The sequence below is a fragment of the Miscanthus floridulus genome, chromosome 10 (assembly GCF_019320115.1).
Source record: "Miscanthus floridulus cultivar M001 chromosome 10, ASM1932011v1, whole genome shotgun sequence".
Lineage (NCBI taxonomy): Eukaryota > Viridiplantae > Streptophyta > Magnoliopsida > Poales > Poaceae > Miscanthus > Miscanthus floridulus.
The window spans coordinates 23,115,922-23,143,205 of NC_089589.1; the positions used below are offsets into that span (position 1 = coordinate 23,115,922).

Consider the following 27,284-nt stretch of genomic DNA (forward strand, 5'->3'; position numbering starts at 1 on the left):
CGCGCGGGGCCTCGAGCGAGACGGAGAATCGGTTCCCCGTCCGAGGCCTTTCGCGCGAGGCCTCGAGCGAGGCGGAAAATCGGTAGGCCGTCCGAGGCCTTTCGTGCGAGGCCTTGCTTAGGGGGGCCCTTTTTATGGTACCCGACATATGTCATCAACACAATAACACCTAACACGATTCATGTTCCTGGTTACATATAGTTCACGAATCAAAATATTTCATTATTAGGGTATAATTGTTTGGTGAGGAGAAGGCGTTGAAATAAATGCTGTAGTAGATTCTTTTTTTTTTGCTGTAGTTGTTGTTTGGTCATGTATTCGTTCCACCTGTTAGAAATTTAGGCATTTTCATTATCAGTTTAATCCAGAAATATAACATTAGCAGGTTGGTGACGACATATATGTGCATGTGTATATTCCTAACGAACGCTACAGCATGCAAAGATGACATACAGATGAATACAGTAAAGATGCAGATTATAGTAATCAGATAGATTAGACTGTACCCAGTGGAGGGTCCCATGCCGAGGGCATCAGAGGCTCCATTCGCACTAGTCCACCTAGTGCGTTGCTCGAAGTCGCGGACCACAGTCGATGCAGGACGATGTTCGCAGTGCAGTCCCACGAACGGATCACCATCGGTCCCACGAACGGATCACCAGGAGGAAGATGCCTTTATGTTCCGTAGGCAATCACTGGGAAGAAGACGAGATCAAAGGGCGATCACCACCAGGAAGAAGACGTACATAGATGAGCAGTCGTGGATCGCTCCCCAAAAACCTAATCGCCGCACACCCCGTGCAAGGTTCTCAAGCAGGTGAGGATTCTGGAGCCACCTGCGGCGTACGTAGATGAGCAGTCGCGGATCGCTCCCCAAAAACCTAATTGCCGCACACCCCGTGCAAGGTTCTCAAGCGGGCGAGGGTTCCGGAGGCACCTGCTCTCCCGCTGCTCCGTGCGCGCAGATGTACTGGATGGGGAAGTCAGAAGGCTGCTGAGATGTGTTTTTTCTCGGGAGCGGTTGTGGAAGACGGGATCTGGACTGACGGAGGACTCGAATATATGAGACTCGGATATATGGGTGCGACGGGAAGGGAGAGAGGCAGCGGAGAATCCCAAGAGACGGAGAATCGGAAGCGGAAAGGACGGTAACTGACGCAATCAGTTCGCCTCCAACATCAAAGGGAGTAACTCCCGTGATTATGTGGATTAAGTGGCAAAAGACTGGCCACGCCCGCTCGCCGCCCGCCCTGGCCGGCGGCGGCGGCGGCGAGCGTGCGTGTGGCACGCCTTTGTCCTTTCCTCAGCTTCTCAATATAGATGAATAATTTTCAACCATATAAGCTGAGTCAACGTTCAGTCAAAATCCTGTATGGTATTAAACCATGCCACGCTTAATGTTACGTACCATAGAGTTTTATTTGATTTATTAAATATTATATGGGCCAAGCCCATATTATATCCAACACCACCACTATGTGCTTATAATTATTTAACAATGGTTATTTATCGTGCATAAATCGAAAGCTGCCTGTGTTCTGTACCCTTTATATTGCTACTAATTTAAATATCTGAAAAATAAAAGGAGCCTCGTTAGGAAGCTGCATTCTCATGGCACTGGCAGCATATATATGAACATTTAGTTGGCAACCTACGTACATTTTCAGGCTCACAATGAATCCGCAAGCCGGAATAAGCTGTATCATAACATTTGTTTTGTAACATGACGACTCACAACTTAATTATATGTACAAGGCTCTGTATTCTCAGGTGGTATCCTGCATCCACAGTAACACAGATTCGAATAAAAAAACTAATTCACATCACATCGCATTCTAGTCACCATGAATTTATTTGCAGTGTCCAACATCTGACTGCCTCACGACGACCCGCAGCGTAGTAATCGGCTCCATTGCTTCTTCTTCGGCCGAAGCGATGATAGCTCCAGCCTCCAAGGCTGCTTTTTGTCCATGCGGCACTCCACGTCTCCACCTGCAGGCGAGGTCTTTTATGCATTCTATAATCGATAGTGCTAGAGACGTATGTAGTAATAATAATAGTCTTGGAGTAGCATGCATACTTTATTGTCACTCCCTCTGTTGTTCCACGATGAATTCCCTTCAAACTTGCTCCACTTTGTCCAATAACACCTCCTCTGTTTCATCCCCTGAAACGGACCGTCTAGTCAAGTAACCAGATATTCCAATAGCAAGAAAGGTGCTCAGTATATGCAACATATAAAGCAGCAGTGTTGTGTTAATTTACCTGAAGCGTCGGCAGAGGGGCTGACGTTTGTCTTGAAGCTGAAAGGATCTATCGTGTACTTCACGTACCACTTCCTTTCAATGTGGTTGTCGTCATCACCTGCATATGCCTTGACCTGCTTGATATGGCTGAACTTGTCCCACTCAGGGCCAGATTCCCCTTCAGCTATGGAAGCGATCAGGGAGATGTCGCACTCTACATGCAAATCCCTTGGGTTTACGTCCTGCAAATATCCAGGGAGTGTTTTCATGTCGTAGTCCTCCAGTGTGAGTCTATGAAGTGCAGGCAAACCCTCCAATACCTTCAACTCTGGGCATCTTATGATCATGAGGTCCTGCAAATTTGGCAGATTGCTGATCCTCTCTAGTCCATCACATCCTCTCACCACAATTTTCAAACCAGAACCAAAGTTCTCCACAGCGCTTGGGTGCTCATGATGGTGTGGTAGTAAGAACTCTGGCCCAACACGCTTGATGCCTGGGGCGCTTTTAATCTGTAGGTACTCCAAGCTGGGGTGCTGCCAGAAGCCATCAGGTAGCTCTGTGCAATAAGGCAAGTCTTCCATGAATAGAATCCTCAAGCTTCCAAGGCACACAATTGCTGTCGACGTCATCCACCGTGGAAGTCGTTGACCAAAGTACCCTTCGATTGTAAGATTTTCTAAGCAAGGCGGAGGGCAGAGCCCATCAAACACCTTCTCGATGTGTTGCTGCTCTTCCTGTTTCACCAACCGGTGAGCACCTCCACTACTACTAGTGCACTGTAAGTACAGATAGCTGAGGCACACCTTTTCACCAAGCCAGGCTTTTATAGCAAATGAGGAAGAAGATACATTCTCCAGGCCACGAATATCAAGACTCGTGAGCCAGTTAAGAGGTCCTAATTCTTCCAAACTACACCAATCACCCTCCACATGGGCTGGAAACCCCTTTAATATCCTCAAATTAGTTAGGCTGCCGAAACCCCTGGGTATATTGTTTATACCTGAGTATACAAGGCTTAGATACCTCAGCTGCCGTAACATTCCAATGCCACAAGGAAGCTTCGTCAGACTTCCACAGTTAGAAAGGTCAATGAACTGCAAGAATTGCATCATGTCTATATTTTCTGGCAGCCTTGATGTGTCAGTGCCATCTAGGCACAAATACCTCAAGTGTTTGAGTTGGACCAAGGATTCAGACAATGCATCAAAATTTCCATCTTCTATATGTAGGGTCCGCAAACAAGGAAAAGATGACAGTGAATCACCTGGGTTGATCTTTGTTTCCCCAACTAAAATAAGTGTTCGCAGTGATATATGTGCTTGTAGAGAACTCCACTCTAGCTCATTTGACTCTGATTCTTTGGATTTTAGTGATAACCGAATAACATTTTGTGGGTTAATGTTATTGGTATGGCCAGGCTCAGTTTTGTGAGCTATCAATGCTTCATCTCTAGTCAAATACTGAGCGAACGAGCGAACAACATCATGCATATTGCAAACTACCTGGTCTATGTACCCTTGATCAGGCTCTAGAAGGTTCCTAGCTATTAACTGGTCATAGTACTCTTTTCCTAACACTTCCAAATCCTGTGAGTTTCCATGAACAAATCCTTCACTAATCCACATGGCAACAACTTGCTTATACCAGAACACCATGTTCTTTGGGAGGAGGGCGTAGTGCAGAAAGCAAGACTTCAACTCAGGGTTCAGATCTTGATAGCTCAGGTATACTGCATAGTTTAGCTCTTCGGGCATTTGAGATACTGACCATGTAGAATCATTAAGGACCTTTGTCCAATCGCTTCGCCTTGTCCTTTTCTGGAGGAGGAGGCCTCCTATTACTTTGACTGCGAGAGGCAAACCATCACATTCTGCTATAATCGACATTCCAATGTCCTTCAGTGTATCAACCTTTTGTTCATCATTATTTTCATTTCCGACCACCTGCAAGCAGCTAATTAAGCCAGTTAATTATGTGGAATATGGAGATATATATACATTTCGTCCTAATCGGAGGCAAAATCGAGTGCTAATTACCAGCTCTTGTATTTTATAGTCACTGTATTATGTACCATAGTCACTCCAGTATTTATTGTAGCTTTTAATAATTATAATTTTATTTTACTAAAATGGAATGAACTGTCCTCTAAGCCCTGCACTGTGGCACTAAAGATATTGAATTTTCTATATCAAATTTTTTTGCAGTAATATTATTTTGTATAAATATAGAATAATTAAAATTAAATTACTAGCATTGATATGACATAATATTTTTTGTCAAAATTTATAAACTTATTTAAATTAAAGGGCGTACCCAGTGCAGATATAAATGTAATTAACAAAAAAATGTTAGTATAATTATTTATTTGTGGTTTGTTAAGGAAGATTTTTAGCTCTTGATTAATTATTAAATAAAGAGTAAATTTCACTAGTGGTCCTCGAGCTTGTCCTAAGTTCTCGTTCAGGTTCTAGTACTTTCAAATTACACACTCAACTCCCTAAATTTGTCATGAGTTCTAATCCCGGTCCTAGTATATGCAAATTGCACATTTAGCTCTCTAAACTTGTTCCGAATTCTCATCTCGGTCTTGGTACTTGCAAATTCCACACTCAAGGTTCCTAAAATTGTATTATTATACCATTATGGTCCATTCACCCTATAACATTGTCCCCACCTCCGTCACACCACACATGCTTGCCTTACTACCCTCCACCTGCCTATGTTGCATCAACGGGGGTGTGTGGGCCAACACAGATGGCAGTATGTAAAAACGTCACTTGTATCTATTTTAAAATGTTTTTATTATATTTCTTTCAACGATTTCAAAGACCAAGGTGAGCATCACCGTCCAGTTTCACTGCGAAATCGCAAAACTGACGGTGATGGCGGTTTCTAAACCGTTGGGGATAATGTTTCTATAGTAGTGTCTTCAAAGTAGTTTGTAGCCTAGATTCATAATATTAGTGCTAAAATAAATAACCATCTAGGTTAATTTGCATATCCGTGTGCATAAGAAACCTAATAAAAACTACTGAAAATGCATAGATGTTATAAATTATAAATATTACATAGGGGCACTTTGTTCTTGAGCCAATTTAAGCTCAGTCAGTAATAACAAATGGTAATGATAAAGATTATAATTGTTAGAACATTCTGGATGGCCAAAGAATTCCTTGCATGCATATATTTGTTTCCATAAATAAACTACCCTCAACTAACGTTTACAATTAAATGGAAGTTACAACAAATCTTAAAGGTTTTGTAGATAACTTACTAGCCCAAATGTGCATCGGGCAGTAGTGTCGTGCTAAACAAATTTGTTTCTGAAGAAAAGCTACCACAATAGAAGGTGAAGCTTAGGGGCATGGCATGTGCAGACCGACTAGCTAGATAGACTATGAAGCAAATGTACAAGACTACCAACTATCTAGATAGATTGTGAAGCAAATGTGCACACATGAATACATAACATATTAAATCCTTAAATTAACTTATACGAACCTGCTTCTTGAGCAAAGACCAGGCATCTTCTTGCTCTAGTTTGTCGACATGGTGGTAGGGAACCTCTGCCATCATGCCTCGAGCAACTGCATCTTGTCTCGTTGTAACGAGAACACGGCTTCCTCGAGAAAGTGATTTTATCAATGGAGGCTTGAGCACCTTCTCCCATGCATGGTGGTCCCAAACATCATCCATCACCAATAAGGTCTTGCACCCCTCCAGGGCTTCCTTAAGGGTTCGCTCTAGTGCAGCCTTTGTGTTTCTAGCTGCTTGATGATCTCCTCGTGCTTCAGTGATAGCTCTCTCTAGTAGACCACTGTCGCTAAATTCTTGATTGACGCTCAACCATAGTCTCTTTTCGAACTCTAATTTGATGAAGTCATGGTTGAAGATCTTCTTGGCAAGGGTGGTTTTGCCAATCCCTCCAACTCCCACAATAGCATAAACCATAACTTTTTTGTGTTCATGTATGTTTTTCTCCTTCTTTGTGAGTAAATTCACTAGATTTCTTGTGTCCTCCTCAATCTTGTCACCAACCACACCTAACTCATCCTCCCCCGTCGTCTCACGCCTAGCGCGAAGGGAGGATTCTACCTTTTTCTTGTCGTCCTCATAAGAAGCAAGGTTGATGAAGTTGAAGGTTTTGCTACGCTTCTCAATGTCATCTAGCCTCTCATTGAGATTCTTTATGCGATGACCAATGTCATGAGCATGGAGAGGATTTCTCAAACAAAAGAGCAAGGGATTGAAGCAGCCCATATCCTTGGATGGACCCCGTTCCATGGCCTTGAGCTGGCACAAATCAAGAATATTGGTTGCATCATACATGGCATTCCTAAGCTCTCTCACCCATGATTGCACACTCTCGTCGCTGATGTTCCTCTTGTCAGCATCGGCGATGAACCTCTTAAGGTCCCCGAGCTTGATGCCCATCTTTTTTATCTCATCAGGAACACCTAAGAGCAGATGCACCTCTTCTTTAGCCATCTCCAACAGCATGTGTTGTAGGTAGGATGCTAAACCGTCCAATACCACCGCCATTGTTGCTTCTGTGTCTACAAAGTCAAAATTAGATAAAAATATCACGTGATTTGTTTCAAGCAAAGGTAATATTTATGGTAAAGGAACCGAGGTCCCTGTAACCATAACACTAATTATTGAAAAGTAGGCCCCTGAAGCAATAGATATATAGGTACTAGAATAATTACATCTAACGATAACTGAAGGCACTACTGCACAAAATATTTTGAGCAGCGTTTGCAAATAGGCCTCAGAGGCGGGCAGATTTTTAGACCGCCTCGGTTAATGCCTCGATTAACTGAGGCGGTCATTTTTTATTAACCGCCTCCTAAAATCTATTAACCAAGGTGGGCAATCTAACAGAACCGCCTCGATTAATGCCTATTAACCGAGGTGGTTGCCCTAACGCAACCGCCTCGGTTAATCTATTAACCGAGGCGGTCATCTATAAGGCTTACCTCGGAAATTCTGGCCTAGCCCGCTACTGTTTCCTTGCCCAATATCTAGCTCCTACTATATATACCGGGATGAAAACCCTAACCTTCACCACTCCCTCCCAGGCACTACTCGCTCATCTCCCAGGCGCCGTGCGCTCTCGCTCATCTCCCGACCCTTCCCTCCCACTCTCTCATCTCCCTCACTCGGCGCCACTCTCCTCTCTCTCCCCCACCGCCGCACATCACCTCGATCTCATCTTCCTCTCGCGGGCTAACTGGTGGCGGGCACCCCTTTCTCCCTCTCCGACGGGCGGCAGGGCAGGCTCGCGCGGCCCAGCAAGCGCGCGGCGCGGGACGCGGCGGCGAGCGTGGCACGCGGCCCTAGGAGCGCGGCGAGCGGGGCGGCCCAGGAGCACGGCAAGCGGGGCGGCGGCGGCTTGTGGGGATCTTCGGTGACTGTGCTCCTAGGCAGATCTAGGGCATGGATCTCCAGCGGCCGCGCCTCCTTCAAGCGAGTACACAAGTTTGAAGTAGATCTTGGACGCAGAGCTAGCTACGCATGAAAAAAATTGAATGCAGAGAAATAAGGCGTCGAGGAAACGGACCTGTTGAGCGATGGCTGGAACTGGAAGTACGTTGGACCAAGTGCAGGCGTGGTTTGTGGAACGGCACCTGCTGCCTAGCAGTTGCAAAGGTTGGAGATTGGCCGGATCCGCGACTAGGCGTGGAACGGCACCTGCTGCCTAGGCGTGGTTTGCAGCCGGTAGAGAGAGGATAATCTGTGTGCTTCAGTTCCTTGGTCTGTTGTAGAGTAACGCAAGAGGACTGGCCAGGCCGCGCTGGGGTTTACAGTCATCGATCACCATAGAGATGCCGAATTGTTAGATTTGTGGTTGGTGTATATATATAATAGTATATATAAACGAGTACACAAGTTTGTAGTAGATCTCGGACGCAGAGCTAGCTACGCATAAAAAAAATAATTGCAAAGAAATACGTCATCAAGGAAACGAACCTGTTGAGCGATGCCTGGAAGCCTGGAACAGAAACGAATCCCGGCGTGGTTTGTGGCAACTGCTCTGCTTGACGGACGCTGGCGGAGGTGGTGGTGAATGGGCTGATGGCCAGGGTTGCTGCTAGCCGGCGCCGGAGGGGGCGGACAAGCTGAAATGGACTTAAGCGAAGAACAGAGGAGATGTGAGGTGGTTAGCGACGACTAGAACTGCGGTTGCTTCTCTCGGCAGCTTGAGATGAGGAACGAAGGCAACTTTATAGTTGGCCATGGTCGCCCAGTTAACTGAGCTGAGCTGGTAGTGGCAGGCAGAGTCTGAACATCTTCAAATACTTCAAATAAGTTATAGTCTTACAGATGGTATCATGGTCAATAATTTTGATATAAATTTATCTTCATGCAAATTCGTATAAAAAAAATTATGAATTATTTTTTTGACCACACTTCTTTTCAGAAACGGGCTTGCCACCTCTGTTAATTGTTATGTCTAGATCCTAGTTTTCTCTTTAACCATTCGTATGAACGCCTTCTTTTATTTGTTCATGTTACTAAAAAAGAGTTTAGGTCCTAGTAGTATTGCTTTCCACATGTTGATTAAGTTGAAACACAGCTTGCACGCCAACGCTCAATACGTTGAATTTATTATAACACAGGATTATATTTGTAGTAGTATTGTTTTATATAACGTAGAATGGTAAAAAATAAGTTACTAATATTGATATTACATAATTTTTTATTCAAAATGTATAAACTTATTCAGAATACCAAATTATGAAATCTATTATCATGGAGTGTTAATATAAATTAAAATTAATAATTGGTGATATTGCTATTGATTTGGTAGGTGAACATTTTTCCATGTTTCATAATCTATTAAAATAAATATTTATCGTATGTATACATGTGAAAGATAATATTATGCTAAATTTTAACTTCATGGTTGTTGAATGTTAAATTCTTTTTTTGTAATAGCATATATTAGTATTTAATGTAGATTTGAGAATTTTTATTTGTTTCTTTATAATAGCCATGGTAGAAAAAATATAGAGGTGTTACATTATATCCTATTTCATAATAGCGTATATGGGTATGTTAAATGCAAACTTAGAGGTTACTTTGCATTATCCTTCATTTTGATAGAGGTGGTTAATTTATAAAATTATCAGGGAGTATTTTAAATTATCTTTCATAATGGCAGGTGTAGGTAATTTAGATACAATGTTAGAGAATTATTTCGAATTGTCTTGATAATGACAAAGGTGGATAATTCAGATGTAATGTTAGGGGGTTATTTTGAATTATCTTTAACAATGACAAATGCGGTTTATTTAGATGCAAATTTAGGGGTTAGCTTGAATTATTTTTCAAAATAACAGAGGTGGGTAATTTATATACAAGTTTAGGGGGTTATTTTGAATTATCTTTCATAATGGTATATGTGGATAATTTAGGTGCAAGATTCAAAGGTTACTTTATGTATTTTTCATAATAGCAAAGGTAGGTATTTTTATAAATGATAACATATCCAATGGCTATTATCAACGATGACAATTAAAGTTTATCAAATTAATGGTTAGATGTTTCTTATTATTGTGAGAGTTTCTAGGATCTATTTTTTGACTAGCACGTCAAGTGAGAATTAACGTGGTGCCTTTAATTACTTAATAGTAGAATTAGGTCTTGAGTTGGTTTTTGATAAATATTTTTTTTACCAAGAGACGTTTGAGGTCATAATAATAATAAATAAATTGGTCTGTTACTCCTCAAAACTCTTCTTTCCATTGTCTTAAAAACAGATGAGAGACCCACACACACACGGGTGATATCCTGAAAAACAATCTAGGAGGGAGAAGCGCTTGCATCCTGTCGCCTTATCGACGGAGACATCTATCCTTGGCTGCGGAAACGGGTCTTTCCTGCATGCTTTGTTAAGATCTATGAAATCTATGCACATTTTTTCTTCGTTGCTAATACCACATTTGCCAGCCATTCTAAGTACTTGACTTCTCTGATGACGTTTGCATCTAACAGTCTCTGTACTTTAGCCTTCGCTGCTAAGATTCTGTCCTTCGACATTTTCCTTTGTCGCTGCTTTCTTGGCTTTATTTTGGGTTTGATGTCAAGAGTGTTGTATAATATACCTGTTGACTCCTTTCAGGTCAGAGGCTGACCAGGCGAAGACATCTTTCTTCTTGGCTAAAGTTTCTATGAGGTCTGCTTCTTCTTCCTTCTACAGATTGCCTCTGATGGTGACTTTCCTGTCTGGGACTGCCTTCTCCAATGGGACTGACTTTGTTTCTTCTTGATCTTTGAGATATGTTTTGCCCTTTGGCATGTCCGGAGGCTCCGGTGAATTGCTTCTAGCCGCCTCGACAGAATTGATGTTGCGCTATGATTTGTAGATGGCTCTTTCTATGTTTCTTGCCTCCTTCTGACTACCATGCACTATGATGGTGCCATGCAAAGCTGGCATTTTCATACACAAGTAGCCCATATGGATGGCTATATTGAACTTGTTTGCAAACCCTCTGCTGAAGATGGCATTTTATGGGTAGTAGAGGTCTACTACGTCAAAGTCACGTATCTGTCCTAGCATTTTCCTGGCCTCCGAAAGAGACTGGCAGGGATATTTTTTCCCAATGCATTCATCCTCTTTCCTCCGAAGCCTATCAGTGGTGAATCCATAGGCTGCAGCTGGCTTCTGCTTAATTTCATCTGATCGAAGGCATTAACAAAGATGATGTCTGCGGAGCTTCTGGGGCCTGAGAACCTTGTTGATTTCTCAGCCTGCTATATTGGCTTTGATCACCATGGCGTCAGCATGGGTGTAGCTCTCCAATTAGATGTCCTGTTCTGAGAATGTGATGGGTGTCTTTGACCAATCTATGTAGTGTACTGGACCCTGCACTGCTATGTTGTTAACGAGCCTGAGGTGATGTTTCTTCTGCTTCTTTGTTTGGAATTCCATTGAAGAGCCACCGGCTATCGGCAGTATCATGCCGTTGATGGGTAATGGTGTATGTGGATTGATCTGGTTTTCTGGGTTGGGCTCGTTTTTTGGGGTGTGTAGCTGTGATGGAGGTGGTGGCGGAGGTAGTGCTTCGAGTTGTCTATTGTGCGCTTGAGCTAGCTGGCTTGTCTTTATGAATGTTATGTGCGGAGGCCTTGGATTTATATAGGTAAGGTTGGCTTCTGCTCGCTGATTGTATTTCTTGCCTTAGTACTGCTTTTGTGGTGCTTTGTTTGGGGCTACCTCCGGCGTCTGTTGCCCTTGCTGGCTATTCCCTTGCTGCTCTATGTTGAAAACTTGTTGATCTGACGGTTGGTGGGGCTTTGACTTGCCTTGGCTTCTGTTGCCCCTTTGTCCATTCCTGTTGTTCCCTTGGTACTGTTTGTTCATATTTTGCTCCTCTAGCCTTCTACAAAGGTCGTTGTCTGACTTTAAATACTTCTCAAACTCACTGTATAGTTCTTCTATGGTACACTAGTAGAGAAACGACCTTTGATCCAGCTCGAAATTTGGCTTTAGTCCCGGTATATTTTGCGCCCGGGACTAGAGAGACCTTTAGTCCCGGTTTGTAGGTCCAACCAGGACTAAAGGTCCCTACCCAACGGCTACTGCGGCAGACTTTTGCTGCAGGGGACCTTTAGTCCCGGTTGGAGCTACCAACCGGGACTAAAGGTTAACTTTTACTCCCGGTTGGTCCCTCCAACCGGGAGTAAAAGTCTACTCCTGGCTGGAGGCTCCGTCCGGGACTAGAAAGGACCTTTAGTCCCGGTTGCTGTCTCCAACCGGGACTAAAGCTTGAAACTGTAACAGGCAGCTTTTGAGCTGACACTGACAGGGTATCAATTAGTCCCGGTTGCCGTGCTTTACAATTAGTCCCGGTTGACACTGACAGGGTAACAGGCAGCCCTGCATGATTCATTATAATGAATGCATCAATTAGTCCCGGTTGCCGTGCTTTAAGTCCCGGTTGCCGTGCTTTACTTGTACTAGGAAGTAGCAATATGTATCAATTAGTCCCGGCTCTACTTGTTGCCGTGCTTTACTTGCCGTGCTTTACTTGCCGTGCTTTACTTGTACTAGGAAGTAGCAATATGTATCAATTAGTCCCGGCTCTACTTGTTGCCGTGCTTTACTTGTCGTGCTTTACTTGTTGCTGTGCTTTACTTGCTGTGCTTTACTTGTTGCCGTGCTTTACTTGCCGTGCATTTGTTGCAATTAGTTCCGGCTGGTATTACGAGCCGAGACTAAAGGTTTACCTTTAGTCCCGGCTGGTATTATCAGCCGGGACTAAAGGTCTTTTAGTCCCGGGCGTTTACAGGAGCCTCGATGGGCCAGCTCAACCTGAAGCCCATACATAGGAGAGATCATATACCAGAATGGAGCGGCCCAGTACGCAATATGCTGGAATTGCTGACCAGTCCCACCTATTAGCACCACCTCGCTTGCTCAGAAGAGTGAAAGCTAACTCAAAAGCTCAGCTCTGGAGCCATGCACCACGAGGATCTGTTCTATAAGATCGTACCGCTGCATCCTTGACTAAACATTATAAACATGTAGAATACGTATATTCTAGCAGCGTAGAATGCGTATTCGAAAGCCAAAACGAATCATCAATTGAAAATAGAAACAAAAAAAAAGAAAAAATATTGAAAGTCCCGGTAGCAGCGTAGAATGCGAACGAAAATTGAAAGTCCCGCTAGCAGTGTAGAATGCGAACGAATCATCAATTGAAAATAGAAAAAAAAAGAAAAAGAAAATAGAAACAAAAGAAAAGAAAAAAAAGAAAACATTTAGTCCCGGTTGGTAATACGACTAAAGGGCCGACCCACATGGCCAGGCCGGGAGACCTCTTTAGCACCGGTTGGTATTACCAACCGGGACTAAAGGTGGATCTTTAGTCCCGGGCGAGAAACCGGGACTAAAGTAGGGGCCCTTTAGTCCCGGATTCGTGCTCCCGGTTGGAAAACCGGGACTGAAGGGGGTTAAGAACCGAGAGTACAGCTCGTTTCTCTACTAGTGGTATTTGGCTTCTCCCGGGCTAGATGAGCAGCGAAGGCTCCAATACGGAGACCTTTAATTGCTGCTTCGATTGCCACATCTTCTGGGACGTTTGATGCCTTCGCTTTGAGCTACACGAATGTTTGAAAATAATCCCTCAGGGCCTCACCTTGATTTTGCTTGCACTGGAAGAGGTCCATTGAGGTTAAGGATTCCGTGCTGAACCCTTTGAAGTTGGCTATGATCTTGTTGCGGAGATCCTCCCATGAGTATACCGAACTTGGTCTCAGCATAGAGTACCATGCCAATGCATCACCTTCGGCTGCAATAACGAATGACTTGGCTAGGACAGTGTCATTCCCCCCTACGGAGGCTATGGCTGCCTCAAAACTCATGATGAATTGGCGCGAGTCTGACCTTCCGTTAAACTTGGGCAGGGTGATGGGTTTGTAAGATGGGGGCCAAGGTGAGCTTTGTATTCCTTCGGATAGTGAAGATTTTGAATCTATGGTTCTGTGGACTGTAGGTGAGGTGAAAGGCGCGTTGAAGGTTGGTTGGGCGGCCATTCGTGGTGAAGGGTTTGGTCTGTTGTGGCATCTGCACCTTGATTTGCAGCGGGGGCAGATAATGCTCTGTGTCCTGCAGTTCCTTGGTCTGTTGTGGTCTTGTGGGAGTAGAGCAAAATGCCTGGCCGGGACGGGCTAGTTGTTGCATTTATGATAGAGATGCCGAATTGTTAGATTTGCGATTCATGTATGTATAATAGTATATATAAACGAGTACACAAGTTTGGACGCAGAGCTAGCTAGGCATGTAAAATTAAATGTAGAGAAATACTGCGTCATGGGAACAACGTACCTGTTGAGAGATGGCTGGATGGAACTGGAAGTACGTTGGACCAAGTGCCGGCGTGGTTTGTGGAACGGCGCCTGCTGGCTATCAGTTGCAAGGTTGGAGATGAGCTTTACATTGAACACTGTGCTCTGTATCGTGAACATGTTGCTATGTGCCGTGAATCCAGCCAGCCAGCCAGTCACAGATTCACAGTGTGAGGACAGCTTACCCCGCAAACCCAGCCACGCGTCCCGAGGTAGGGGGGCGCATGCAGCAGCCGCACGCCGCAGTCCGTAGTCCGCCTCGCGGCCGTGTCTGCCGCACCCATCACGTCGCATTGATCCCAGCGGCCGCTCTCTGTTCTTCTCTACCGCGCCGTGATGGATCGGTGACGTGGCAGACCCTGCCACGTCACCGGTTAGCGTCCCGGTCGTCGCCACGTCAGCCCTCTCACCGCGCCACTATGCATGGCGCGACACAGGCATTTCGCCGCGCCATGGCAATAGGCGCGGCCAAAAGTGTTAGATTTGGAAATAAAAAACAAACAGTGTTAGATTTAAAATTAGTTAAAAAAAGTGTTAAAATTAAAAAAACAATCTCCCCCGACAAGGCTATGTATGGGTAGTGGATCATGTATGTCTACAGAAATGCAGCCCATTCGGTTGACCGGTTCGTATCGTTGCTGATTCGTGAAGAAGTACTGTTGGCTGATTTGTGTGAGAGAAAAATACTGTTCCAGCTGGAAATTTACGATCGTTTACGACAAGCCACAGCCAAACGAACGGGCTGATGGAGTTGAGGGCTTCTATTGGATTATATGTAAAAAAACCAGACCATCAAAAGTAAGGGGACCCCACGAATCTAAAGTAGGGGCCTTGGTTTGTGGGCTTCTGTTGAAGTTGGTCACCTATCTTAATTGATTCACAAAGGCGCGGCTACTGCCTCTATAAATTGATGATTTGTAGAGACAATGGCCGTAGGTGCTTGCTAGTATAAATGATTAATAGCGGCTGACATTTATCTGGTTCTTGTCTCACTATTTTCTCCCAAAACCTTTTTTTTATACTGTGGCCTGCGGTGGCCCTCACTACTGGATTCAGGTTCTTTGTCGAGTGCCTGAGGCACTCGGCAAAGAACACACAGCAAAAAATTGATCGGCAAAGTCCTCTTTGCCGAGAGCCCCAGGGGCACTCGGCAAAGAAAAGCGACCGTCACGGCGCCGGCCCCGTTGACGGTCGCTTTGCCGAGTGCTAACCCTGCAGGCACTCGGCAAAGATTTTTAATTTTTTTTTAAAAAAAAATCTTTGCCGAGTGTCCTCTATCCGGCCCTCGGCAAAGATGTTTTATTTTTTTTTTCTAAAAATTCTTTGCCGAGTGCTCCTTGGCCGGCGCTCGGAAAAGTTTGAATTTTTTTTTAAAAAAAATTCTTTGCTGAGTGCCCTCTGGCCGGCACTCGGCAAAGTTTGAATTTTTTTTTAAAAAAATTCTTTGCCGAGTACCATGGTCATGGCACTCGGCAAAGCTGGAAAAATGGTTTTCCACCCATGCTTCTTGCCTTGCCCCGCCCTCATGACGGCCTCTCCATCGAAGTCCTGGGTGCTCGGATCGTGGTTTGGCCCATGGAGCGACCTCGCCACCTCAGTGTACTCACTGATGCGGGAGTGGATGCTCGGGTTCGTGTATGCCTCGGGCGGGTCCTCCAGGTTGAAGGAGACGTCGACGTCGCCTTGCCCTTGTGGGCCATACACCATGCCTGGAAGTCCGAGCAAGCCTGGCCACTATGTGACGCCAACTGCGAGAAAGACAGCACGATGATTAGAAATCAGGCAGAACTGAGCGTCACAATAGATAAATGAATTCGCGTACCCATGCTTGTTTGTATCTGGCGAGGCTGTGGCTGCCTTGATGGTGTGCTGGACCTTGCATCTGCAAACGACGGTCCCGGGCATTCCTGTGCATCTTGAGGTACTCCTCCGTGAACCACCTCTCCGCCATCATCGCCCAGCACTCGGGTACGCTTGGCACCACCAGGGAATCATCTATACGTCATCAAGTATTGGACATATAAGAAGATCAAATTAAACCAACTTAATGTCAAAACGAATCAATATTGATGTTCTTCATTTACCTCAAGGTACTGCTCCCGGGTCAGCTGCATCTCTCTTGCGTCTTTCTTAGTTTTCCTCTCCCCAAGCTTCGACCCGTAGTAGGTTACGATGGCCTGGATGCGCATCTCGTGATGCATGTCGGTGACGAGTTTTTTACAGGCTTTGGTAGTCACTTGCTCCGCCCTGGCCTCAAATCCCTCCTCGCATCTGTAATAAGTCTGCATACAAAAGCGATTTATCCATTCATTATTTCAAGAAAAGTTCAATGAATGCGACGTATTGAGCAATGTTGTGCGAGGGAGACTTACCCAAAACTCTGCCTTCACCCGCACCGCCTTGTTGGGGTACTCTGCATCGAGGGCGATGGCGTAGTGGTCAAACGAGTAGGCCAGCTCCGTCTTCGATGCGTACGTGACAATGCCGGGGAAGTGTTGCCTGCATAGAAGACCCAGGATGCCGTTGACTAGCCGTGCGCTACCACCCGACACAACCACCCAGTTCCTGCACAAGTGATTAAGAAAAATTATTAGTTTTTTTTCATCATATCATATGAAGTAGTGGTGATAACATATAAAGTTACTTACTTTTGCCCTTCGGGGCGAATCACTGGGCGTTGGTGAGGAAGCGGAACCTGTGGGAGGCTCACGGGACCTCGCAAGTAGAAACTCGAAGAGGAGTCGGAGGAAGCGGAACCCGTGCCTGCCGCCTCTAACTCGTCGTCCTCGTGCGGCCCCTCCTCCTCGTTCGTCTGCCGAACTAGCTCCTCGTCCAACTCGTCCACGGGCGCCACCTCCTCCTCCAGCTCCTCCTCACGCGGTGTGGGAGGAGACGGCCCCCTCCTGCGGCTGGCGGTCCTCCTCCTCCTCCTGTCCGATCCCTCCGCCGCCCCCTTCGCCTCCTCCTGCAGCCGGCGTGGTCTTTGGTAAATCGAGTTCACAGACCTATGACGGTCACCCCGCCATCTTTGTTCAATCACCTGCAATAAAAAAGAAAAACAAGACGTAATTAGAAATAGGTGCAAAAATGAACAAAACATAATTACAAAAAACATAGTAATACATGTATTAGAAATATATGCAAAAATGTACAAAACATAATTACAAAAAACATAGTATTACATGTATTAGAAATAATCTTTATGATTGAGATTAGCTGGATCATATGTCTCGTCATCACTATCAACATTGTCCAACTCATCAACACTATCTGAAGGAGGAATGTTGTCTTCATTGTCATTGCCTAAACGTAATCGCTCAAGCATTTGTATGTCCTTCAGATTTCTCACCTCGTCTCCAGCGTCCTCGTCATCATCCCTTTCATTGTCTACTTCCATTCCTATCTCTTCGGTTAAGTCTATGTCAAACCTCCCTTGAAGCCTCTCTTCTTGACAGAACTCTCCATCATATGTGTTTGGGTTGAAGTTGTAATCTTCATCGTTTGGGACAGGTAGTTTATCGTGTGGCGATACCTTGTGCACAATAGACCAACCCTTAAGATGCTCGGTGTCTTTGCACGCGTATGACGTATAATAAACCTGGACGGCCTGTTGAGCCACAATGTAGACATCTTTTCCTAGATAGACGGAATCCTGTCGAATCTCGACTAGCCCAAGCTTAGGGGTCCGTCTCGTTACTCCAGGATAAAACCAGTGGCATTTGAATATGACAGGAGTAAGAGGTTTGGAACCATAGAATGATAGTTCGTAGATTTCTTCAATTCTTCCATAATAGTCGAGTACATCAGTATCGGGCGTAACAACTCCGCTGTTTGTGGTTTGTAAGCATCGTATGTGACAACGTGCACGAAATCTTCTGAAATTTTTATCATAGCCTCCACATACGATATCACGACATCTCAACAAGTTTCATGATTTTCGGACTTCGTTTGCTTTTTATAGAATTTAAAAACACTTCGCACGCAAGTTCGCGGTCATGTTTCGTGAACGAGATGTCCGAAATTTTGGGTCCGTTCCTGGATACGGCCTCACACTACACTCAGTAACATGACTATCATTTTTCGAATCATTAAATTCCATTATTCGTACCACGTGCAGTTCAAATTTATATTTTTCGAAAAAATTCAAGTAAACGAAATAAAGTAACTAAATATATCAAAAAGCCACAAAAAATTCCCAAATTCTAACGAGGAGTTCCTAGTACTTAAAAAGGGCTGCACAAAAAAATTGGAGGCCAAAAACAAAAAAAACTTTTCCGAGCGCCGGGGCATGGCACTTGGCAAAGGCGGTCTTTGCCGAGTGCCAAGAATAAGGCGCTCGGCAAAGAGGGTTTTTGAATTTTTTTTTAGAAATTTTCTCTTTGCCGAGTGCCTTCACAGGGGCACTCGGCAAAGGTATTTCAGAAAAAAAAGTAATTTTTTAATTCCTCTCTTTGCCGAGTGCCGAATCAGTGGGCACTCGGCAAAGACATTTCAAAAAAAAATATTGAATCTTTGCCGAGCGCCGTGTCAGGGACACTCGGCAAAGTATTTTCCAAAAAAAAAATCTTTGACGAGTGCCTAACAGCAGGCACTCGGCAAAGAAGGACGTGGCCAAACACCGTTACGCGGGGCAGCCTATGCCAAGTGCCGCGCTTTTGCCGAGAGCCTGGCACTCGGCAAAGAAGTCCTTTGCCGAGTGCCCTTTTTTGCCGAGTGCAATTCTTTGCCGAGTGCCCGATTTTTGACACTCGGCAAAGGCCCTGTTTCCAGTAGTGCCTACCCATAAATATATCTATACGAGAAACTAAGTTTGAAAGAGATATAAGATGTGGACAATAGGAGAGAGAAGATAAATGATTAGACCAAAATCTATCTTGAAGAAACCTTGAATATAATTACTTTGTGTAGTGTGTATATAACTTATCAAATACTAGTTAAAAACCATCTTATATTTTTAGGTTGAGTTTGCCAAAATAATGTCAGTTCAGAAACAAAACCTACCAAAAAGGCTAGGTACCAGTTATTTGTACTCGGTTATCAGAGAGGATCATCCAGACACAGAGATCGTTGGGTTCTGCAAGTCTGTCATGCCTGGATGCCTTTACCGATTGGATCATCTGGCAGTGCGAATTGAAAAGACGGTGTCGGAGCTTCAACTACTGTGCCCTCCCTAGTTTAATCTACCTGTGCCCTGCGTGCCTCCGAGGGCGATAATAAACAAAAAAAGATTCCTCCATGGAAGTTCAACTCTCTTCATGCCATGCCGAATATAACGAAGGACAAGAAGCTAAGGTCGTCGATGGTAAACTAAATACATAATCAACTCATCGATCGGCTGGCGCGCTGTCATCGCGCTGGCGACGTATGGCATATGCGAGTGTCATGCTTGTTGGCGGGCGAAATTTAATGAGACGCCGGACGACCTGCTTGGAGTCATGGAGTGTCACGTGGCCGTTTATTGTACACCGATGATCGCATGTTCATTGGCGGACTCCGGAGATGGAAGAAGAAGATGACGCCGTTGCTTGGCTGGGAATGATCTGTGAAAGGGCGTTGGAACTTAGAAGTCAACTGATGATATATGTATGTGGTATATACCATTCCTTAGATGCCCTTACACAGACTGGATCACCATCATGATTGGGTAGTGCTATTTTAAAATAGGCAATTTTTGCTAAATAATCAGGGTGGCCAGACGCGTGTTGACGCGTCGAACCCTTGTATGCGAAGTGAATGAAGACACGCGTCTGTGATTAGCTTTTCTTACGTAGTGTCTGTCTGTCGCGAGAGAAGCTGATGATGCAGAAGAAAAAGACGCAGTCATGGACTCATGGTAAATTTAGCTAGTGTGTTTGTTTCACTGCTAATCAGGTTTCAAGAACATCAAAGAATGAGATGTATTTTTGTCCTCATCCGATGCACAGTGCGACTCGCAGGTCTCAATCAAGAACACATACTGTAGACACAACCAGCAAAATTAGTTGTAGTACAACCCCAGATCGACCACCCAAACGCCCAAATCCATATTCAGCTACACACTCGTGATGACGTTTCCTTTGGCTGTTGCAGCCGCCCATATGTCGTCTGATAACCAATATACGCTGCATACCCGACTGCTTCCATCCACTGCTCTGACAAGGAGGCGACGCCCATGGCTTCACTGCAGTGCAGACATGCCCCACGCAACCAGGCGACCACATGACGATAAGAATTGCACCTGCACGCGTTGATCAATTCTGGTTTACTGCATGAAACAAAGAGCAATGTACGAGTAGCTGTTTCAAGTGATCCTTGAGGATCACTTGAAACGGCACATGGAGTGAAGAAATTTAGCGGAAAGCACTAACTAGCGAGGGCAAAGTTACCTGAATCGTGAACAGAGGGGAAGGCGTTTGTCAGCATGCGCACGTCGTCCTACCAGCATTTCGTCTTCAATCGGACATGTTTGACAGTAAGCAAACAATGCACGTGCCAAGCAGCCTGAGGATGAGAGATTTAATTTTTTTTTCAACAGGAGGAAGCTAAAAGAACAGAGTCTCTGATAATAAAAGTTATTTTAGACGGAGCTGCTGAGTTAATTTTTACCTTGACCAATTGTAGCTCGACTGATATTTGTCTCAAAGTGGAAAGGATCTCTTGTGTACATCACGTACCATTTCCTGCCATTACCGTCTGCATAGACCTTGACATGCTGGATATGTTTCAGCTTGTCCCACTCAGGGCTTGATTTCCTTGCCGCAATCGATGTGAGCAACGATAAGGTGCAGTGTAGCTCCAAATGCCTGGGGTTTACATCCTTCAGATATCTTGGTAGAGTTTCCATGCCATAATCCTCCAGCAGGAGTGTCTGGAGGGCTGGTACACCCATCAATACCTTCATTCTGGGGCAGTTGCAGATGACAAGATTCTTCAGGCTTGGTAGAAAACTAATCCTCTCCAGGTCAGTGTTTCTGAACGCTTCAAGCAGAACAACATGAGAAAAGTGGTCCAAAGATTTTAGGCAGTTGACGTCATTTACATGGAGTTCCCTCAGATTCTTTGTGTGGAAGGCAAGGCCACGTGGAACGTGACTCAAGTTGCATCTCTTGAGTTGAAGATACTCCAAGACAGGCATGGCATGCACTTGTTCCTCCCACTCCCACTCCTCCCATTCCACCATTCCTATAAAATTTAGCTTGAGCAATCTAGAGAACCCAGCAGCTACCCGAGAACGCTTGCAACACACGAATTTTTGCCCAAGACGCCTTATGGCTGGGGCCCTGTCGATCTGTAGGAGCTCCAACCATGGGAGCTGACAAAGGCCATCAGGAAGTTCGGTGCAGCAGGCCAGGTCATCCATTGTCAGAATTCTCAAGCTCTCAAGGGGCATAGATTCTGTCGACATCATCCATCTTGGGAGTCGCTGACCAAAATACCCATGGATGTGAAGGTTTTCTAAGGAAGATGGAGGGCAAAGCTCATTAAAAACCTCCTCAATTTGTAACTTCTTCTCAGAGTCGCCTTCTTTATCTTTTTCCAGCCGACCATCAGCTCCAAGTCTACTGGTGCAACTTAGTGCCAGTTCTCTTAGGCATGCCTTTACACTAAGCCTGACTTCTGTAGCAAATGATGAAGAAGATACATTCTCCATGAGCCTTATACCAAGCTCAGTTAGCTGGCAAAGAGGACCCAGATCTTGCAAACTACACCGGTCACCATCCATGTGGGTTGGAAACCCATGTAATTTCCTCAAAGAGGTTATACCACGAAAACCCTCTGGTATACTTTTTATAGATGTCCTGCTAAGTTTAAGAAACCTCAAGTGTTGTAGCCTTCCAATGCTACTAGGAAGCTTAACCAAACTCTGACAACGAAAAAGGCTAATATACTGCAAGAACTTCAACTTGCCAATATTCTCAGGTAAGCTAGATGCGTTACTGTTTTCTATTGATAAATACCTCAAATGTTTGAGTTGATACAAAGATTCAACTAATAAATCAAAATTATTTATGGATTCCAAATGTAATGTCCGAAGACTTGAAAAGGGACCCAATGAATCACCAGGCTTTATCTTTACATGCCCAACCAATATCAGTGTTCTTAGTGATGTATGTGCTTGTAGAGAACACCACTCTAAATCATTTGATTCTGATCCTTTGTTTTGCAGGGATAAACGAATCAACTTTTGTGAATTGAGTTTATTCAACATAATACCAATTTCACTATTGTGACCCACTAGTGCCTCATTTCCTGCCACATACTGAGCAAAAGAGCGAACAACATCATGCATGTTGCAAACAGCATGATCAATGTACCTTTTATTTGGCTCAATAAGGTTTCTCTGAATTAATTCGTCATAGTACTCTTTTGCTATTTCCTCTAAGTCACGTGAGGTTCCATGAAGAAATCCTTCACTGATCCACATGCCAACAATGTCGTCAACCAAAAAAATTGTGTCCTTAGGAAGGAGGGAGTAGTGCAAAAAACAATGTTTCAAGCCTGGACCCAAGTCATCATAGCTAAGATATATTGAATTGCTTAACTCTTTAGGCATTTGAGAAACTGACCATAGAGAGTCCTTTAAGACATTTTCCCAGTCGACTGGCCTTATGTTTTTCTGGCGTAGCAGACCTCCAATAACTTTGACCGCGAGTGGTAAACCATCACATTTTTCAATAATTCCCATTCCAATATCCTTTAGCATTTCAAGATGGGGCTCATCATTTACACTTCTAACTACCTGCAAGCATATCGACTAATTAGATAAGCATTCATTTTTTCACCAGTACGGCAAATGTGGAGATCAGGTTAATACAAAGCGCATGATAAATAAATTGCACTGTCCCTTTGTCACTAACAAGATAGAACTTCAAGCTCAATTTTTTAATGCTCTGGTGGCACACAATTTTTGGTCCTCTTCATTTATATATGCATGTGCACATAACAAAATAGAAAAGGCATCTAACAATCTACATGCTACTCATTTTTAGCTACATCGATCTGGAGGAAAGACAAAACAAGATCAAATACACAACCGATATTTAGTGGCAGGGCATTCCTTTCAGCTAAGTACAATCTAACATGAACCCTTGAACTGTCCACTGAATATTTAGATCATGGTTATACACATTTTTTTATTTTTCATGTCTGCCGTGCACTTTCACATTAGATCGTCCTAGTGAAGTTAGATCTTGTACATTGATTTTCCCCAATTTTCAATGTTCTAAATTAAAGGAAATGTAAATAAGTCACTTTTTGAGCATATTAATTCAAATATAATTAAATCAGTGGTCCACAGTTATTTTAGAGTAACATAGCTATAAACTTTGGGAACTAATTTGGTAAAAGAATCATTTTTCTCAATTCCACGGTAATTTTTACCCATGCATGCACATACTCTTTACTAGTACACAAAGGGCCTATAGTTCCAATTAGGACACCCTTTAGTCCCGGTTTCCCACCCTTTACTCCTGGCATAGGCAGCCCGGACTGAAGGGACCGTTAGCTCCGGTTGACAACACCAACCGGGACACCAAGACTAAAAGGGCCTCCAGGCCACTCCCGGGGGCGGGCACCTTTAGTCCCGGTTAAGGTCTCATTTTATTTTTCTTTTCTTTTCTAGTTTTCTTTTCCTTTATGGATTCTTTTCAAGCCCCTATACTGGCATACCCAAGTCCCTATTTGAACTTGGTTTGTGGAATCTTATCATCACACATCCATCCACAATGCATTATCGATATCACTCATACTACCAAAATCCATGTATGATAAAAAAAAGTGTATCCTATCATAACACAAACACCCCTCGCAACAGTTTTTCCGATCAGTTAGCTAGGATGTGGCTCAAGGGTACTACTCTGTTTTATAGTATATTTGTAGTACGTGCGATTAGCAGGCATGGCACCAAAAAAATGTCATATAATTTTTGAAGTTTCTATTATGCTGCTATGCTACTTTTTACTTGAACACAACGAAGGTTTGTAAGCTCTCCACTGATCTTTTTGAGCGCAAGATGTCCATACTAAGAAAAAGGTAAGGTTTTCTTAATTATACCTCATAAAAAACCATAAAATGAACTTAGTATTGTTTCCTAAGTCTGTAAACTGAATTTTCTAGGGAATTTACCATTTCTTATTGCCTTCATTGTCAGTGTTACGCAATGGCACTCAAATTTCCATTACAAAACCATGAAAATTCCGTGCACTTTTCCCACAAAAAAAAATGATGTAGACTTGTTGTACAGGTTCTTGTTTGAATGTCTTGATGAAACTGTGAATAACTGGTGGGGTCCCTAAAATATGAAACTATCAGGCCACTGATGCCTTATATTTGTAATATCACAATATATACTAAATATATATACTAAATTTTTGCCACATAAAAAGAATACTGCAAGTGGTAGCAGATCGTGCCCTTACTTTTAAGAGTGCACCAAATATAATGTGATGCAGCTAACAAGCACGACGTCTGAATGAAAACCAAAGGAAATTTTCAAAGAATGGGTGAGCTTGTATGGACCTGTTTCTTGAGAAGCAACCATGCATCCCCAGGGTCAAGTATATTGATATGGTGGTAGGGTTCCTCTGCCATCATTCCTCGTGCGACATTGTCATGCCTAGTGGTGATGAGGACACGGCTACCATGAGCTAGGGCAGCATTGAGGAAGGGCGTTCTAAGCACACCCTCCCATGCACGATAGTCCCAGACATCATCCATTATCAATAAGGTCCTATGTCCCTTTAAGGCTTCTATTAGAGCTCGCTCTTGTAGTGTCTTTGCATTTCCGGCAACATGGTGGTATCCACCAGCTTCAGAGATTGCTCTCCTCAACAGCTCAATCTCATCAAAGTCTTGGTTGACACTCAACCATATTTTCTTTGTGAAATCTTGTTGTATTATGTCATTATTAAAGATCTTTTGGGCAAGGGTGGTCTTGCCAATCCCTCCAACTCCCACAATGGCGAAAACCATAATTCTGTTATATTCTTGTTGTGTTTGATACTCTTTTGTGAGCATCGCCACTAGATTTTTTGTGTCCTCCTCAATCTTCTCACCAACCAAACCTGATCCATCGAGGGCCCCCGATGTCTCACGTGTACTTGAACCAAATGATGCCTTCTTACTTCCATCGTCCTCACAGGAACCAAGGTTGATGAAGTTGAATGACGCGCTGCGTGCCTTGATGTCATCTAGCCTCTTGTTAAGGTTCTTGATGCGGTTTCCAATATCATGGGCATGGAGGGGAGTCCGCATGCAGAATAGCAATGGGTTGAAGCATCCCATGTCCCGGCTTGGGCCTTGCTCCATGGCCTTGAGCTGGCACAGATCCAGGATGCTTGTGGCATCATACATGGCATCCCGAAGCTCTCCCACCCATGCCTTCACACTTAGATCAGTGATGTTCCTCCGATCAGCATCTGTGAGGAAGTTCTTGAGATCTCCAAGCTTGACTCCCATCTTGTCAATCTCCCGGGTGACCCCTAGTAGTATATGCACCTCTTCTTTAGCCATGTTCACCAACATGTGTTGGATGTAGGATGCCAAAACAGCAAGGACGGCCACCATGGCAGTGAGTTTGTACGGCTATTTTTCTGCAACAATAGCAAACCATCATTTATAGGATCAATAGCCTATAAACTCGGTCCATCCAAAAAGAAATCAATTCCTAGAATGACCCTAAGACAGTATAAGTTTGACCAAGTTTATAGAAGAGGGTGAAAATATCTATAGCACGAAATACGTACATTATGAATATATATATATATATATATATATATATATATATATATATATATATATATATATATATATATATATATATATATTCCATGAGGTATGTAGTTAGTGATACTAATTTGGTGACATAAGTTTTGGTGCTCTTTTCAATAAATCTAGTTAAATTTAAATAGTTCGACTTAATACAACTCTAGAAGTTGAACTAATTTGGGACGAAGGGAGCACTAGAGTGGTTGCACCTCACATTCGGTAACGATGCATATGGAACAATTCATATGTTCTAGCCTCTTAAAATGTGTATTATTGTTTCCTACCCAAAGTCAGGGACGGTAGTGTTAAAGTATTGATTCTCTGCATTGCATGTTTTTTTTCCGGTGATGCAGATGCTAATTATTCATAAATTTAATGCGACTTATGCAGTACAACACTTCTAATAATTGAAGTAAAATGGGAGGCCCTAATACAAATATAGCATTATTCCTTTTTTTTGACAGAGGCATACGAATCCAATAATAACGCACTCGTTGCCATAATGAACATATCGTAATCTGATACAATGGCTACTTTGCAGTTTCATATCTCTCAACTAATCACAAATCAGATGTTATCTCTGGTGTGGTTTGATTGATCCTACTCGTCACGAACAAGCAGAGAACCTGTTGTTGACAAATGGGAGGCAGAGCTATGCATGCATGCAAGAAAATACAAACGGCCATGCTAGAAACGAACCTGAGGTTGGCCTGGCCAGAACAGTTGGCGCCGTGGTTTATTCCGAGATCTGATTTTACAGCTGGACTGAGGTCGTGGAGGCAGCGGAGAAGGCCAATGGTGAGGTTTCCGGTAGGCGGTAGCCCAGTGTGTAAGGGGCGAGATCAAATCAAATTAAGTGAAAACAGCAAGGCTTTTGGTTCCAATGTGGAGTGGTTGGCCATGGATGAGTAAGGGAAGAAGATGATGGCTGGGATGGGGCGGTGACTGAGAGAGGAGGCAGTAATATATATAGTAGGCTGCCAAGCAAGCTCGAGAAATTGCGTGGAAATATCCGTGCGTATGACATTGTGAAAATATTGTAAAGTAACCCCCTAAATTTGTATTTGTATATAGATTATCCACCTCCATCGTTACTAAAATTAACATAAAAACCCCTGAATCTGTATGTAAATCACCTACTTATTATTTACTATAAAAAATTTGACAGTCTAATGATCCACATATTCTTCTTCTTAATTACTCACTTAAGTAAATAAATGTATTATATTTGTCATAATAAAAAAAGAACATGTGTATAATAAGAATGCTTGAAGCAATGAGCATACATGATGTATTTTTCCGTCAGACATACCTAGCTCAAGCAAAAATTTCTTTTTCGAAAGATCCGTTACCGGCTTTCATTGATAAGATTAGAGAATAATTACAGTAAAAGTTCTGGCACAAGCTACGCCAACACCCATTTATGCTCGGAGC

The 27,284-nt window shown here is 43.6% G+C and overlaps 2 protein-coding genes across 2 annotated transcripts; both read right to left on the minus strand.

Annotated features, from left to right (window-relative positions):
* Positions 1-2,120: 2,120 nt before the first annotated feature.
* LOC136487842 (disease resistance protein RGA2-like) lies at positions 2,121-6,791 on the minus strand. The gene is made up of 3 exons (XM_066484953.1): positions 5,751-6,791; positions 2,266-4,192; positions 2,121-2,167 (listed from the first exon to the last, which is right to left on the minus strand). The coding sequence occupies exons 1-3, from the start codon at positions 6,789-6,791 to the stop codon at positions 2,121-2,123; spliced, it is 3,015 nt and encodes a 1,004-aa protein (XP_066341050.1).
* Positions 6,792-20,037: 13,246 nt separating this feature from the next.
* Positions 20,038-25,649, minus strand: LOC136490037 (putative disease resistance protein RGA4). Its single transcript, XM_066486536.1, has 4 exons — positions 24,603-25,649; positions 20,691-22,824; positions 20,471-20,585; positions 20,038-20,322 (listed from the first exon to the last, which is right to left on the minus strand). Exons 1-4 carry the CDS (start codon positions 25,647-25,649, stop codon positions 20,133-20,135), a joined length of 3,486 nt encoding a protein of 1,161 aa, XP_066342633.1. The 3' UTR covers positions 20,038-20,132.
* Positions 25,650-27,284: the final 1,635 nt, after the last annotated feature.